The sequence below is a fragment of the Hoplias malabaricus genome, chromosome 3 (genome assembly GCF_029633855.1).
Source record: "Hoplias malabaricus isolate fHopMal1 chromosome 3, fHopMal1.hap1, whole genome shotgun sequence".
Taxonomy (NCBI): domain Eukaryota; kingdom Metazoa; phylum Chordata; class Actinopteri; order Characiformes; family Erythrinidae; genus Hoplias; species Hoplias malabaricus.
The window spans coordinates 19,985,438-20,002,856 of NC_089802.1; the positions used below are offsets into that span (position 1 = coordinate 19,985,438).

The 17,419-nt window shown below is 37.1% G+C and overlaps 4 protein-coding genes and 1 non-coding gene across 5 annotated transcripts; 1 reads left to right on the forward strand and 4 right to left on the reverse strand.

The window, feature by feature from the left end:
• Window positions 1-424: 424 nt before the first annotated feature.
• On the reverse strand, window positions 425-2,232 carry LOC136692679 (solute carrier family 2, facilitated glucose transporter member 11). The gene has a single exon (XM_066666260.1). The coding sequence runs from the start codon at window positions 2,122-2,124 to the stop codon at window positions 589-591; it is 1,536 nt and encodes a 511-aa protein (XP_066522357.1). The 5' UTR covers window positions 2,125-2,232; the 3' UTR covers window positions 425-588.
• Window positions 2,233-2,903: 671 nt separating this feature from the next.
• On the reverse strand, window positions 2,904-2,985 carry trnal-aag (transfer RNA leucine (anticodon AAG)). The gene has a single exon. It is a non-coding gene; the product is annotated as a tRNA-Leu (tRNA).
• A 417-nt stretch (window positions 2,986-3,402) lies between these two features.
• Window positions 3,403-8,392, forward strand: LOC136692815 (RNA-binding protein with serine-rich domain 1-like). Its single transcript, XM_066666500.1, has 7 exons — window positions 3,403-3,520; window positions 5,078-5,227; window positions 5,361-5,537; window positions 5,937-6,039; window positions 6,127-6,280; window positions 6,383-6,524; window positions 6,895-8,392. The coding sequence occupies exons 1-7, from the start codon at window positions 3,474-3,476 to the stop codon at window positions 6,998-7,000; spliced, it is 879 nt and encodes a 292-aa protein (XP_066522597.1). The 5' UTR covers window positions 3,403-3,473; the 3' UTR covers window positions 7,001-8,392.
• A 368-nt stretch (window positions 8,393-8,760) lies between these two features.
• cox19 (cytochrome c oxidase assembly factor COX19) lies at window positions 8,761-10,770 on the reverse strand. The gene is made up of 3 exons (XM_066666501.1): window positions 10,605-10,770; window positions 10,373-10,484; window positions 8,761-9,073 (listed from the first exon to the last, which is right to left on the reverse strand). Exons 1-3 carry the CDS (start codon window positions 10,684-10,686, stop codon window positions 8,983-8,985), a joined length of 285 nt encoding a protein of 94 aa, XP_066522598.1. The 5' UTR covers window positions 10,687-10,770; the 3' UTR covers window positions 8,761-8,982.
• A 1,784-nt stretch (window positions 10,771-12,554) lies between these two features.
• Window positions 12,555-15,518, reverse strand: LOC136691368 (dickkopf-related protein 1-like). Its single transcript, XM_066663926.1, has 4 exons — window positions 15,345-15,518; window positions 14,179-14,353; window positions 13,546-13,747; window positions 12,555-12,615 (listed from the first exon to the last, which is right to left on the reverse strand). Exons 1-4 carry the CDS (start codon window positions 15,516-15,518, stop codon window positions 12,555-12,557), a joined length of 612 nt encoding a protein of 203 aa, XP_066520023.1.
• Between the last annotated feature and the right edge of the window lie 1,901 nt (window positions 15,519-17,419).

Consider the following 17,419-nt stretch of genomic DNA (forward strand, 5'->3'; position numbering starts at 1 on the left):
GTTGGTTATGGTATATCTATCCGTGCGGTTGGTCACAACAGCACATTTTCCCAAAAAAAAAAAAAACAATCTCACCGTATTCTCAGCAAAACTAATACAGTACAGACTTTTTATGTATTTGCATATCATCACTGTCATATCAAAACCTTGTAACGTAGCTTGTGTACATCTTTTCCATTTTACTACTTTATGTAAACATTAAATTATTAATGGACCAATAGAAATATCCTTAAATTAATATCCTTAGAGAAGCACTAAGGATGTTTAGGTCCTTTTAGATATCAATGCTAATAAAAAAAAACTTTTACAAAGTATTTATTCAATATAACTTAGGACTACATCTAAACCCTTAAGGAAATCATGAAAAGTAATATAGGATTATTTGTCTAAAGTTATACATGCTTTAAAATCAATATAAAGCAGATTTCCTGAAGTAGGAGCTTTGTTAACTAGATTTACTCCACTCCTCTGATCATGTTTAATTCAAATGAGGTTTTTCCCTTTTCTGGAGATGTGATGTTTTGCAATGACCGTGATGATACATGTCAATGCTAGATTAGGATGTTTTGGTTGATTTAAAAAGTACTGCTATCCCTTTGGTGAAATCTTCTCAATCTCTAAACTCTCTGAAGTCAGGTCACTGATGTGTTGGGCATCCTGCAGTGGTAAGTGATTTGGTGTTGCTTTGGGTGAACCTTTCATATTCTGCTTATCAAACTCTGCAGTGATCTCAGCCAATGTCTTGCCCTTGGTCTCAGGCAGAGCGAAACTAATGAAGACAGCTGAGACTATGCAGACTCCACAGAAGGGAATGAAACAGAATTGCCCAAGACTGTTGACTATGAAAGGGAAGGTCATTCCCATCAGGAAGAGACTGATCCACATGATGGAGCCGGCCATCATGTAAGCTGCCGGTCGTGCCATCTGGTCGAAAATCTCAGTAGGCAGAATCCCAGTAACTCCTGCAGGACCCATGCCAAAGCTAAGGATATAGACAAAGATGCACACCATGCTCAGGTAAGGCATGCCAGGCACTCTGCCCAACAAAGAAAGAGCCACGGTGAAGACCAATGCCCAGACAGCCATGAGTGCATAGCCAACAATGAGAAGCAAGCGGCGGCCCACTCGCTCTATGAGCAAATTGGACACTATGGATGCGGTGAACTCACAAGCTCCTGTGCCAATAACAGCGTACTGTATCTTATCCGATGGAATTCCAGCTTCCTGAAAGATGTAGGATGCATAGAAGTAGATGGAGTCATTGCCACAGAGCATCATGGCACTGCTGGCTGCCATGATGATGCACAGCTGTCTGCGAAGGCTTCGGTCTGTGAGTAATTCCCATAGTGATTTGGCATGAGCTTCGCCAGCTGCTCTCTGCTCCTCCAGCATCTCCTCCATCTCAGCGTCAAAAACATCACAGCCCCTGAGGCGAATAAGTGCAAGGTTGCAGGCCTCCCTGTCCTTTCTGTCAATCAACAGATAACGAGGACTTTCTGGAAACCAAGGAAGAGTGAGCAGCTGCAACAGGCTTGGAATAGCATTGCTGGCCAAAAGATATGGCCAGTGGTCCTCACTGCCCAAGACTTCAGTCAAGCCAGCCACTTGTCCCAGGAGAATCCCCATTGCTGTGAAAACAGCAGAGGAAAAGGCAACAGCACCCCTTAATGCCTTTGGGGCACTCTCCCCAAAATACATAGGCTGGACATTCATGCTTACTCCAGCACTGACCCCAACAAGCAGACGTGCCAGGATGATCATCTCGAAGGACTTCATAGACCGACTGCTCAGGGTGATGACTGCACTAATCAGAAGGAAACCGTTGTTAAGCAGAAGTGTCTGCTTCCGTCCAAATTTGATAGCCATTGGACCAGCGAGAAGAGACCCCAACAGTCCACCAACTGAGAAGGCGGAGACAATGAGGGTCCAAATCATTGTCACCTGGTTGGACTCCAGAAGTGTATCCCACCTTTCAACACAGGTTTCATTGATGAACTTTTGAATGTAGGCTGTTGGAGCGTTGATGATGGAGAGGTTGTAGCCATACTGAAGAGTTCCCCCAATAGCAGCAGAGCACACAGTCAATATAAGAGTCAAAGAACAGCCTTCACCCCTTCTATTCATCTTCTGTAATGAACTTTAAACCTCTGAACAGAATAACAAACGCGGTAGGCTACATTTAAAAACATGTGTCATTCTGAAACATAATGACAAAGGTTCCTCTAATGACCTGTAAATCAGAACGACTGAGGGCAAAACCGGCACCTGTTCTGCTCACATGCTTATCGTGAAGCCAGACAGCAGGGAATCGAGCGCAAAGGGAATCGATTCTTCGATTCCAGGCACTCAAGACCCGAGAGTTTACTCCCAAGCTTTAGACTCTATTCCACAATAGGACAAATAAATCTCTACGACTCTGGTTCACTAGTATGAAGTGAGTGATTCGGCGACTGGGGTGCCGTTTAGCTTTTTTAATTCTTAAAAAAAAAACAAAAAACAATAAAACACGTTTAACCCATCCGAGGAAAATACAAATTTTTACGGTGTACCTTTGCTTATTGTAGTTTTTAAATAAGACTAAGTTCAAAGGGACGGGCTTTTTGTTTGGTTAGTTTTTTATACTAAAGTTATTATATGTGGAATCGAGACAGTGCCATAGAATCGACTCACATTGCTTGAAATCAGGATAAGAGCAACCAGCCAAACATAATCTTTGCTTAACTTCATCCTGCGTTTTTCAAAATAAAAGACTTGTAAAAGGGTACAATTCTCAGCTATTTTTTGTTCTCCTTATCAAGCAGAACTGTTAATATGTAACGGTGTTGTAACCTATTGTCGCGTTTTGTGCAAAGTTACATAAACACGTCTCCGCAATGTGAATTTTATTAATAGTCAAAACGTTCTGGCAGCGGTGGGATTCGAACCCACGCCCCCGGAGAGACTGGAGCCTTAATCCAGCGCCTTAGACCGCTCGGCCACGCTACCTTCGAATAGGTGCAAATACGTATGTGTTCAGGTTCGAGAAAATGAACGCTGAAGGACAGATCAATGATCTAAAGTTGTAAATGTTCAGTAAAGATGAGCCTTTTCCAAATAAAATGTATTTCTGCTTGTATGACTGTTATTACAGTGCAGTTCACTTTGATTTGGGTAAAATTGTCTCAGATAACCTTCTCTTGACAGTGATTCGTGATAAATAAAATTTAAAAAGCTAGAAAACGAAAATTATTCAAATTATATTTTAAATTAGATTAAGTTATTTATTAAACCTAATACGTTACGTAAATTGTGGTATTTTTCTAAGTGCATGTAAAGAATACACATCGCTTTCCGATCCCTATTTAATTCCTGAATTTAACTTATTGGGGAAATGAAAATGCTGGTATATGGCAAAAAAGTAGAGCAAACGGCGGTAAAATGTATTTTGGAAAAGGGGCGTCTCTTTGTAATGACGTGATCGAGGTGTTCGGTTGATGACGCGTAATGTAAAGCGCGGCGAAAGACGAGGGTGGAGAGAAATGTGAGTTCTCATTTTATTCTTCTTAATTTTTAAATATGTGTTAGTGTTCGATACTAAAACACTCGCATTGTACGTCTTGCTTCATCTTCAGGCTCTGTGTTTGATACTGTGCATTTCGGTAGTATTATAACGGAATAATTTAGCAACATGTTTTTATCCAGACCTTTGTGTAGATTGTTCCTGGAACAGGAATATACCACGCTGTGAGGACCAAAACACATTTATAAGCGAACATTAAGGTTATACCATGTGTCTGTGAGAGGCAAAACTTGTTCCAAATGGTGTATACGAGTAAGATTCAGGTAATAGTACTTAGGGATAACGTTAGAGTATATCGCCACCGAATGAATGGGTGTCTTTGCAGTGTCCCCACAATTCACAAAAACAAAGTGTGAGAGAGAGAGCGCGATGAAAATTTTATTCTGTTCAGCTGTTGGAGCTCAGTTGTACGTTTTGTAAAAAAAAAATAAAAATAAATATATATATATATATATATATATATATATATATATATATTAATTTTTTTCTCATTTATCTTCTATTTTGCAGACGGTTCAGATATTAACACCCATTAATGGGTAGCGTTCTGCAGTTTATTTAGCATAGTTTTATGTCACTTAGAATGACACACTATCCAATTGAGTGTTTTTTTTTATTGTTATTTATTTATCCAGTCATTGCGATGCCAACCATTATTATTTAGAGGACAGGTTTTGGTCCAAAGTATTTTAAAATCCTGCCTTGGCAAAGAGACACGTGTAGAGAAATAATCCTGAGTGAAATTTTCGCTACTTTATTTTTTATCAACAGTACTTACTGATGGTTATTTTGGATTGTTAGTAAAAATGTCTATATGTATGTTGTAGACATCACAACCCCTGGTTCCTGCACTCTAGCTGTAAACTACTGTGCAGATATTTTGAAAAATTATCATAATTCCCCCTTAAATCTGAGACTATTATTACATTTACATCAGTCATCATTCACAAGGTCCTGTGTGATTCTATGATATCATTTCGGACTTATAAATATTTCATGGTGCAATAACACAAAATGTTTATTTCTGTGTTACTTGTGTTACTTTTACACAGCTTGGATTCTAAATCCTAAGAAATGGAAAAAAGTAGCATTGTTATATTTTTAAAACGCTCTTCAAATTCATACATTGTTCTGCTCTGTATATACTGTTGCTCAGTATAAAATTCATATTCGTGTAAAATTTCATTTAAATTCAACCAAAAACAACCAAAAAAGTAAGTAATTTGAAAATGACAAGCAAAAATAATTCGTTTTATAATAATAATTTAATTATAATTTTTTTAATAAAAATAATTAGTATCCAAAAGTATATATGTTTTAGTTTGGATTATGTAAAGACAATGATTTTGATGTTAGCGATTGTGAACCAGCACATTGAAACTTAATTCATTAATAATTTTTAAAAATAAAATTATAAAAGAGAAGTAGAAGGTTTAAATTTAAATTGCAATTATATGTTACATAAAAATGCTTTAAACCTCTAATAAGTATCTTATAATAACATTTACATTCTTTCAGGGCTCCGTCTCCTACCAAGAGGAAGGACCGCCCTGAAGAAAAGTCCAAAGATCGAGGGAAGGACAAAACAGGCACGAAAGAGAATACGGAGAAGGAGCGGGGAAGGGAAAAGGCGCGCAAACGCAGAAGCGCTTCTAGTGGCAGCAGTAGGTTGGTTGTCTGTTTTCATATTTTTGGCAGGTCAAAGCATGTGTCTCATATTTCTAGTAGTCTTTGTTATATATCTTAATAATTGGAGCCAACATTTTCTTGTGTAAATGGTATTCTGTTGGTTTCCCTGTAGCTCCAGCTCTAGCAGCAGCTCTGCATCTAGTTCTGGCTCATCAAGTGGTTCTAGTTCGTCTTCTGCTTCTAGTCGCTCCGGCTCCTCTAGTTCTCACTCCTCCAGTTCCTCCAGCTCATCTGGGTCTCCTAGCCCCAGCCGCCGTCGCCATGAGAACCGGCGACGCTCACGCTCCAAGTAAGTCTGAGTCCTAGGTTAAAATTTCTACCCACAAAAATAAATAAATAAATATAGCTCTGAAATTACCTTGCATTAATAGTTGATGTACAATGAAAGAATGAAAGAACAAGAAAGTGTCAGTGTAATTTATGATGTCGTAGAAATTTTTAATGTTAGTCAGAGGCCATTTGATGTGTTTGTAGTCTAATGAAGTCTAGTTCATTTAAAAGCAGATTACAGTTGGAGCCTGAGAGAATCTGAATGTTTTATATTGGTGAACAAGTAGTGGGGTTCAGGTGGAAGCATCAGGATAAAAACACAATGATTTGGTTAGGGGTTTTATTTATATATTATTTGTTGATTTTAGATGCCTTGTTGGCATTTGGGACTGACTCTGGAATTGTGACTCTTTAATAGATCCAAATCTGTTAAAAAGGATGACAAGGAACGTCGCAGGAGGAGCCCAAGTCCACGCCCTACTAAGGTTTATTTGGGCCGGTTGACTAGAAATGTCATTAAAGTGAGTCCGTACTTAACTTCTTTAGCTTAATATTTTGGTCAGTGCAATATCATTAACATAGCTACATTTGTTAATTGTCATGTTAAGGAACACATCCAAGAGATCTTCTCGACCTATGGAAAGATCAAGATGATTGACATGCCTGTGGACAGACTGCACCCTCATCTCTCAAAGGGCTACGCATATGTGGAGTTTGAAACTGCGGATGAAGCCGAAAAGGCCCTCAGACACATGGATGGAGGTTGACAGACACCCAATTTCTTTCCTTTACACCAACACTACAGAGAGTCGTAAATACAGAAAGTAGCTTTTCTTAATGACTGTGATTTTGTGATGTTCACAGGTCAAATTGATGGCCAAGAAATTACTGCCACAGCAGTCCTGACCCAAAGGGTACGCCCTCCGCCACGCAGACTCACTCCTCCACGCAGGATGCCACCTCCACCACCCATGTGGCGACGCACCCCACCCCGCATGAGGCGCAGGTTAGTAAAGCATCTAAAATACAAGTGCTAAATATCTAATTTGCCGATACTGGTCACTGAAATGTAATTGTTTACAGTACACATCCTGCTCCAGAAATGTGTTTGATACCCCTTCAGTATTAAACCAAAGTAATGGAGAGAAAGACAAACAAAAATACCGGCCGTTTCTGCAAATGAAGCCCTTACTACTTGTGTAGTCTCATGCCTCAGTGCCTAAGGGTCTTGTGACAAAGGCACTGTTAACAAACTTTGAACCAAAAAAGTGACTATGAAAACATATTATAAACCGTTATTGAGGATTGTTTTTACTCTTTATTTGCACTGACAATCGCTCTTGTGTTGTGTTGCTCTGTTTGGTTGTATATCGTAGGTCTCGTTCTCCTCGAAGACGCTCTCCTCCGCGCCGCAGGTCCAGGTCTCGGTCACCAGGACGCCGCCGACATCGTTCTCGCTCCAGCTCCAACTCCTCGCGATAGACGACAGACAGCCTGTCATGTCCATCTCTGTTCCTTCTGTTTTCTCCATCACACCAAATGTGAATTCTTCACCTATTTCAGTTTCACCATATTGACAGGTGTTTGTGTATTTTCCCACCTGCTTTTACTCACACCCTTAAGGTATTTTTAAATTAGTTATTTCAAATGCTAGGGTTTAACTTTATGTATTGTAAATATTTAATGACTGTCTGGTGTTATTTTAGTTGAGCCACAATTACATAAAGAAATCTGAACGATTTTTAGTATCGGACCTGTATTGAGTGACTCTTATCTGTAGACGTGTGATTGCTAAGGCTGTTGACATTAATTGCCTTGAGAGCTATTAGGTTTAATCAAGGTATAATTGTCTAAAATTATATATCGTCTTGAACACAATGAATGAGATGCAAGTTTTCGTGTTTTTTGTTTTTCTAAATAACTTCCGAGTCCACAAATATATACATTACATATATGGTGTCCAAATAAAGAGCTGTTCTACTGTGCTTATAATCAGCACTTGATTTCACTTTACTTTTGTAGCAAAATATTGCTTCAGGACAAAATTCAAACCCTACCTCATGGAGTTGAATCATGTTTATAGTAGGAATCAGCCTTGAAAACCCTTATCAGATTAGTTTAATTTCCATTTTAGAAAGATATAGTAGCATGTAAAAGTTATTAGAAAATATATTAAAAATGTCTGTTTCCATGTTTTACAAGTGTTGTGAAATATCCCCCCCAATATCAAAATGCATCATATCTAAGATGTTTTAGTTCAGTGGTGCACAACTCCAGTCCCGGAGGGCCAGTATCCAGGAAAGTTTGGTGATTCCTTTGCTCACACACACCTGATTCAACTCATCTGTTAATTGACAGGTTTAAGGGTTGTGTTTTAGCAGAGGAATCACCTAACTTTGCTGGATACCAGCCCTCCAAGACTGGAGTTGTGCACCCGTTTTATTTGTTTAATTAGAAAAAATAACTTGAGTGTACTATGTATCCCCTTTCTGAGATGAGTAGCATTGTTTACAAGATATAGATTTGTTTTAAAGTGTAATTTTGGCTTGGGTCTGGCCCGTATAGACTTTTCTTTTAGTCCAAGTGGTTTTCATGTTATGATTATCAATAATTAAAACAACACTTGTCTGACATGTCATGACTTTGCAATGGTAAAAGGGATGTCTCTAACATCACATAAAGTTAAAGAAAATATTTTAGAAATGCTCAGATTACTGAGTGTGCAGGGTTTTTTTTTTTTTAAATATTCACAAAACTGGCTCATTTATATATGAAACAACAGGCATGGCAACCAGCCATTTTGAGATAAAGGTGCTGTGGTGCCTTTATCCTTTAGCGTTTTGACCCAAAGGTCTCACAGACCACCCATTAAGACGCCAGGGAACTGTGCTAATTTATCTATGTTATGTTTGTAAGCAGGGCGGCACAGTGGCGCAGCAGGTAGTGTCGCAGTCACACAGCTCCAGGGGCCTGGAGGTTGTGGGTTCGATTCCAGCTCCGGGTGACTGTCTGTGAGGAGTTGGTGTGTTCTCCCCGTGTCTGCGTGGGTTTCCTCCGGGTGCTCCGGTTTCCTCCCACAGTCCAAAAACACACGTTGCAGGTGGATTGGCAACTCAAAAAAAGTGTCCGTAGGTGTGAGTGTGTGAGTGAACGTGTCTGTGTTGCCCTGTGAAGGACTGGCGTCCCCTCCAGGGTGTATTGCTGCCTTGTGCCCGATGATTCCAGGTAGGCTCTGGACCCCCCGTGACCCTAAATTGGATAAGCGGTTACAGATAATGGATGGATGTTTGTAAGCATTTGCCCTGTTGAAGTATATATTTAAAAAAAACACACACACACACACAAGAAATATCAAATGTCTTAATATTTACACAATTTACACAAATTCTTCAACATTGAATTCACATCTTATATTTCTCCAGGATGTAGAAAGAGGGAGAGATGGACAGGTTTCTGAGCTTTTTTCAAGGTTCTGATTTTTTGTCTTCTGTCTGTGGTTGGTCCATTAAATCCTTGAAGCCAAGCTTTTCTAGGGGTTCCTTAGTCATCAGTTGCCTGAGGAAGACGAACAAGACAGTACTATATGTCATAGTGTATTAGTTTATGTACCATCTCTTCGTCACCAAATGGATATGTGAGCAAGGTAAAAAAAAATAAAAATAAATAATAATAATACAAATATTTTCAATGGAGGAGGTTTTTAAAACACTTCTGTCATTCATTGTCTCAGCTACAGCTTCAGTTCTGCTATTATCTTCGCTCCTGATGTCATGAACACTTGCTCACCCAGCAACATGGGTACTGGGATTACTGAAAAAAAGTTATTTTAAATGTAGGCTATAATTCTCATTGTTAAAACACCTAAATCTCATCTCTGTTCTTCAAAATGACACATTTAGAAGATATTTTAAAAATCAAAATTCCATAATGCTATTTAGTGTAGTCTCTCCTTGCACTGCTACTGCCTTTTTGCGATTTTATGTTACATTTTTTTAAAATAAATTACAGAAGTGAGAGAATGTTTAAATTTAAAGGGCAATTATTTTACAGAAAAAACACTTTAAAAGGTTTTCTGTTTTAAACCCCTAATAAGTACCATAAACTCTTAATAGCATTGAAATGTTGTAGATTATACGTAATATACAATATTTAGTGTAGTCTCTGCTTGCACTACCACAGTAATATTTACTCACAATTTTCCCAACACACAATATTGTCTTTTATACACAGCAGCATCTCTTTACATTGTTAAAAATTCTGGGTCAATGAACCAATAAAAGTCTCCAAAATAAAATTAACTACAGTAAAGATGCCCTCCAGTGCAAAAAGTTTTTTTTTTTACCTTGTTAACATGTGAGTTTAACATAAAACTTTATTGATCCCAAAGGAATTCACATTAGCTTAAATATTACACCAGGACAGAAGTATATATATAAATATATTTGTACAAAACGAGTAATAGTTTGTATTAAATTAATAATGGAATGAGGTAGTAAAACTGCCAGTAAATAAATTATTCAAAAGGGCACAGTGGTCAGTTTAGAGAGTAGAAATAAAGTGAAACTGTCTTAATACTACCAGGTAAAATAAAAACATGAAATAAGTGGATAATGCCATGGCTAAGCACGGCTGGTGTTTCAAAGCCAGCCAGGGTTTCTTACGTCATAAACCTATAAACCTGGAGGCCAGCAGCAGAGGTTGGGACTTTTTAAACATTACATAGCAGCGAAACATTTAGTGCTGTGAAGAACCCAGAGTTTCATGAGACACTACATGCACTACATAACCTTGAGACTTGAAAATTTAATATTGAATGACGAATTGTTACAAAAATCTGACTCCAGACATTTTTACCTTGCCATCCTACACTCCAGATAATCTTTAGACTGCAGTCTGCACAAAGAGTTGTCGAAGTTGTTTTCTCTGAGACAGCGCATAAACGTCTCTTTGAATGCTTTACATTCACCTGCAAACACAAAAGATTACAGGGTGATGCTGTAGGAAAACACACGCACACAACTTTCAGCAGAGCGACTCAGAGGGGTTAAACAGCCCTTAGTTAGAAAACAGATGTGTTTACACGTACCGAAATGATCTAAGGGGAAAGATCCTTTATCTGGAGGACGAGGTTTGAACGACTTAGTTCCGAAATTCATCGCAGTCGACATGTTTGCTTTATTTTGGAAGTTTCAATATATGACCGAAGCTGAGGACTACTGTTTGGGGAAGCTTACCACCACATGCCCCGACACTTGCACTTCAAAATAAAAGTCTCACACTTGTTATAGCGGCCCAATTAAAGTCCCCTTTCAGTCGTGGATTAAACCAAAAACGGCTCTCATCTCTGTTCAACAAAATGACACATTTTATGTTACTGTCCGTCAAAATGTCTTTGATCTATATCAAAGACACAAGCTCAATGATGCCCCTCCAAGAAAAGCAACCTCACACATTTCCTCCTGCTTTGCAGTACTCTCAGTACTGTCTGTTTGGAAAGTTTCTCTGCACAAAGTAGGTTACCATCATTACAATGTTTTGTCAAATGTTAACAATAATAAACAGTTAATAATAAACAACAACCTAAAAAACTTCATTGACGTTTACCAAAACTGTTTAAATTGTCCATTTTTAAAAAATACATCTTGATTAGGAAGGTGGCAATTGATATCATCGCTGTCCAAAGAAACATATGTATATACATTTTTGTTGATTTTAAGTTTGCTAGATTTGAACACAGAAACATAGTTTGAAAATATTACGATGAAAGGACCAATGTAAATGCTCCAAAATTAATTTGAATAAAATCATATCATATTGATTTACTTTGAAGGAATGTTTTGGGTTTTTTTCCCCCTTCTACTACATATTATTCTTCAGTCAGCGATGATCTGCAGTAATGAAAATGATCAGATTTAATTTTCACAAAGCAAAATCCTGATTTTTTTATTGCCAGGACTAGGTATATAATCACCATTCTTTAACATTACATATTGTTTTATGGAAATGTAAATTTTAATATGAAGTTTAAGTGATTGTTTAAGTAACATTATTATTATTATTAAGGTGAAAAATTAGCTGGAGGTGGCCCATTCCCCTATGGTTGAAAAAAGGTTGGTAAAGTGCCCTCAAGGTTGGCAAAAAATGAAATAAAGCGCCCTATTGGCTGCCCTTCATATGGCAAATAAATAACTCAGTGCCCTCTTTGGTACCATTTCTTGCAATAAATTATTAAATGAAAGTTGAAATTGAAATATTCCTTGAAAAATCTGAAAAATCAACATGTAAATAGTAGAAAAAAGTATAATATTTGTAAAACAAGATTCAGCACCCAAAGGCATGAGAGTAAATATGTTTTTTATTTGTACTTAAAAATATAAATTGTAGATGGCATCCTAATAAAACCAGGCAGACTATTCCATATATTGGGGGCAGCAACAGAAAATTCTCTGTCACCTTTTGACTTCAGTCTAGAATGGGGTGTGTCTAACAATAGCTGATTGGAGGATCTTAAAACTCTTGGAGTTGAATATGGATGCAGGAGGACAGAGATGTCAGTTGGAGACATGCTGTTTAAAGCTTTAAAAACAATCAATAAGACCTTAAATTCAAATCTGAATTTAACAGGCAACCAATATAGCGAGGCCAAAATTTTGATGATGTTCCTTCTTAAGAAGTGCCCCTATATCATTACATCATTGGTTGTGACACAATAGGTGCCCTTTTTGTTTTTTTCGCCCCTGCCCTTCCAACAGTCTGAGTCCGCCACTGTTAATTACATTTAAATATTTATCACTTTTAAAGACAGTACTGAACTGTAGTTACACATGTGTTAGAATGTTTGGAATATCTTGATTAAGATATCTCAAAATCATTTTTCATCTTTATATACACAAAACCTTACATCCCTTTGTTAATAATAATAAGAAAAAACATATGTCTGAACTCTACTTAAAAGAATAAACATTTTTTATTGATATGTACAGTTTAGAACAGTATATACAGTGATTAAATAAGTTACATTCACAGCGGTATGCTCTCAGAGTTTGGGAACTTGGCAGGTCCAACTGGTTGAATCAGGCTGATACACAAATTCTGTCCTGTGGATTAGACAGAAAAAGATGTTAGCATAGACACTTATTAAAGAACATTACTATCTACATCTCCATAGAAACAGTATATGTAAGTGTAGCTTTTATTATCAGAGATGTATAGAGTAGCCTGAAAATATTATCCTTTAAATACATCATGCAATTATCAGCATATGAACTGAACTTTTTATGGCACCATTCTTTTCTTTGGGAATAATTGTGTCTAAATTAAAATGCTAAACAGAAACATCAGAACAAAATGAGATAAAATATAAAACAGGCTATATTGCTAGAAGTAGACATAGCAGTTATATCATTTGAACATATTAGAGAAGTACACATTTACTATGTGACATAATTAATTCATAATAATATTCAGATTTCAATTGTACTATATGATGAAGTGCACTTGGATACAGCAAAAATAAGGAACCGCTAAAACTGTACCTACTGCTAGTATGTTGATATGTTATTTTTCAATTCTTTAGAGAAATCAGCACAATATACAGATATAAAATTCATTTTAATCACATTTTTATTATTTGAAATCAAAACTGCGGTTAATTGTTTCCAAATCTAATAATCTAACACCAAATTAATTAGTTAGGCCCAAAGCTAACACGTTGTCTAAAATACACTGTGCATATTATGTCCAAAGAAAAACATATAACACACTTTACTACATTAATTGAACACAGCTGCTATCCATGTGACAATGAATGAATGAAATCATGAATGGACTAATAGAACTTCTCCAAAATTACTTGGAATAAGATTTATTTACATTGTCTTCCACTGAAATTTGAAAAGGCTTTATCCTTCTTCTGTAAAGTTACTGTTTTGTAGATACGTGTTTTTCCTTGGACAGCAATGATATGTAGAACTGAGTAATGGGAACTAGGTACTGCACACCTCTAATGATTAAAGTATGTAACGCACTCTCTTTTTTGGGGTTGTCCATTTCCTCGACACAAGAGACCCTCATCACAGGGACAGATCTGGTTGATGCTGAAGGCCAGTCCTCCGTCCGGCACGAAGCAGCTCTGATCCAGCACCAGCCGCCGCTTACACACCATCTCACCATGATGTCGAGCACAGCACATTGAAGAGCCACAGTCTTTATCAACTTTACACCGGGCACCTGAAAGAATGAGGTACACAAGACACATTGACATATTGCTACATTATACATGTCAATAAATAGGGTGAATCTCTGACATAAAAAAAACATTTCAAAAATTGATCATGATTTATGTAAATCTTTGATCTGACCACAAGAACTCTTCCAACAGTGGTGCTATATTCATCGTTATCATCTTCTTGTTGTTTCTATTTAATCCATTTAATGGTAGAAGTGCTGCTATATTCACAACTGTTTTTAGGATTTATAACATTTTGGATTGATATTTTTATTTTGAAAAAATCTTTATATAAAGAATATTATAGTAATAGCTTTTCTCATTCCAGCAGTGGTGCTGCTAAAATATCACTTTCTTAATGCATTGTCATTATGTAAGTGTTTATAATTATGTGTTAAAATCCCATCCTTAAAGAAAAATGTATTGTCCGTACCCTCCTGGCCCTCTGGGATGCTGCGCATGCATTTGCCAAACATGCAGCTGAGTCCCCGCACGCACTGAGCATCTCTACGACAGTATTTCCCTTCCTTTTTGAGGGGAACACACAGGCCAAAATGGCGATCACAGGAGAACCCCTTTCCACAGGCTCGATCATGTTCACATCCCACCTAAACAAGATAAAACAGCTATATATTTTAAAAAATCTAAAATAAAAGTATACAAAAACATACACTGTACAAATTATTTTGTGGGTGTTATACAGAGTTATAAGCACTAAAGTTGTTTACAGTAGTGGTATACTATTGCATATGATTTTAAGTATATTTTTTAAATTAAATATAAACTAATAAATGTACTACATGTAAATTCAACAGCTGCCCAATAAAACTAATAACCACTGTTTTAGGCTGTGTCTGGATAAATTGCCCATAGTGTTTTTCCTATTTCCTCTGTTTGTTATTTTGCTATGCAGTACATACCCTGAATTACAATACATACATCTACTTACATTAAATACATTACTTAACTTTTTCTTTGTCTTCTGTTGGAACATTTAAATACTAATTTTACATTTAAATACTATTAGTTTTCTCCTCTAAATGTGTTCCTATTAAATATTTTGGCTCCAGATTAATATCTTTTCACTTTTGTATGATTTCCTGTTTGGCAGTGGCAGGAACTATTGTTTATTATTATATTCTAATATCATTTCATAAAACTAAGCTTGTAGGAGATGGCAGGATTGTACATGATATGGCACAATTAATCAAAACTAATTTCCTCACACTATACATTTATATTTAATTTTGTTCATTAGTTAAGTGAAAATATATAAACATAATCTACAAAAAACCTAAAACAAAATTGTTTAATAAACATCATCATCATTTGTCAGTTAACTTCAGCAAATTAAAAGTAAATGTTGAGACGTGTGCTCTCAGTAGAGCATTTGTAGTAATTTTATCTTTAAAACAACAACAAAAAACTTTTATTTGAAAATTGGCAATCAAACCTGTGAATAACTACTGTATTATCAAATTAATAATGCTTTGCCTTAAAATGTATTTACTTGTTTAATAATAATAGTGAATCTTTAATTTACTTTGTCAGTGTGGAAAGCATTTATGTGTACACATTTGAAAGGCTTTACAAACTCACCATGTCACCCTTCTGGCTAGCTGGGTATGCCTCAGGCTCTCTGCCTCTGAGTGCCACAGGTCCTTCTTCTGGTGGACTGTAGGGCATTGAGAGCATCCAGGCCCAGATCCTTGCCTGAACAGCTGATGCAAACATGCACAAGCAAAAAATGCGCAGGGACCTTGTAGAGCTCATCATAAAAATGATAAATCTTCCGTTAGCGTTCAATTCTAAAAGTTGCAGAAACCAGAAATCCTCTCTGTGCTTCCTCACCGAAGTATCAGTTGTTGGTGATTTCCCCTGTTTTCTCTGGTTTATATAGCCTGATGTATCCTTGCTTTCTCTTGTTTTTCTGTTTGTCAAAGCCATAATGTAGGAGGAGACAATTAGTAGTTAATGGATTAGCAAAATTGCTTGCCCCACCCCTTAAACCCCATTGCGCTTAGGCTATTTTGGCACATTTATCAGCTCCAGAGGTCAAGTGGGTCTGGGGGGTGGTGGGGGGGGGGTGTCATGTGGGCTAATGGACAGATAACAGGCTCCTACAATGGGACAGGGCGAGCACCTTACCTCCATTCATACATACTCATGCTGAGGGTCTGCATTGCAGACAGTCCACAGAGAGACAGTGTGGAGAGCCATCCACATGTCTGCTTGCTGTTTACCACGGCCCCCTGCCTAAGGATAAACAACTCTGCCCCGCCACCCCTTAGCCCTGATAAAACCCTCCATAGACCCCTCAGCCCCATGCTGAGAGTAATTTGCAGTAGCGCGTTCCACAGACGACAATGGCCACCTCATTAAACATAATTATCATCATCACGCAGTGAGCAGCACAACACTTCTAGCAGGCTGCTGTTTTTCTTTACAGGCCTGTTTTAGTAATGAAAATGTTTAGTAAAACACAAAAATAGTTGCTAGATGATTTAGCACTATTTAAAAAACTTTTCACCAAAGTGCTTTACAACAGGAAAGAACATTAAGAAAAGAAAGAATGAGAAATTCTTACACATAAATAAAACAATATGAAAAAGAGACATTTCCATACACACAACACAACAGTAAAATTAATCTTAATCTTAGCTATTTTGATAGGCCAGGACACAAACATATGTTTTCAGGTTTTGATTTAAAACAAGCCACTGATTATGTGGCCTTAATTCCAAAATAAATATGTAATTTATATGTAATGTTGCAATAAACTTGATAAACTGGAGTTGTCCAAAAAATGGTCAAGGGGAATGTTTAATATTTATCTAAATGTTTTTTAGTACATTGACCCTTCAAAACATAAGGGTTTGTAGGCGAGCCCTCACTTAGTTTTAAAGCCATTTATAATGACTTCATTAGAGTAAACCACAGAATCAAAACTGATAAGACAGCAGATACAACAGAAACGCTTGAATCAATTGTCATTTGCTTTTAATTAATCATAAAACTGTATCAGAAGTCTTATGATTGATATCTTAAGCATTTCATATGTTAGCACATGTGTGCTCTCTATCTGTACTGGTGAACATATGATTTGGAGCAGTCTCTCTCTCTCTCTCTCTCTCTCTCTCTCTCTCTCTCTCTCTCTCTCTGCACTCCTTCCTGTCCACATTGCTGAATACCAATGTTGTGACTAATCGCTTATGTTCAAAACACAGAAAAGCACCATGCTGACTTTTGACTAGTTTTTTCTGCTCTTCTCAGCAATTACCAAATCCAAGCTGTAACGATGTTATACATTTTCATGTCATATTCTAACCATATCAGACCTATTTGGTGCCCAAGCACACAGAAAGACTCTGGAAGAAATCATCCATTAAAAAAAAAATTAATTAATTAATTAATCCTGTAAAGCACTGAGCAGTGTCCTGTGGCTGTATCCTCATCCGAGTGGAAGTTACAGGTCTTCAGATGTTAAACTTAATGCTTTATGACTACAGAGATTCTACAGGATGGGCCATTTATATGGATACACATTAATAACATGGAAATGGTTGGTGATATTAACTTCCTGTTTGTGGCACATTAGTATATGGAAGGGGGGAAACTTTTCAAGATGGGCGGTGACCATGGCAGCCATTTTGAAGTTGGCCATTTTGGATCCA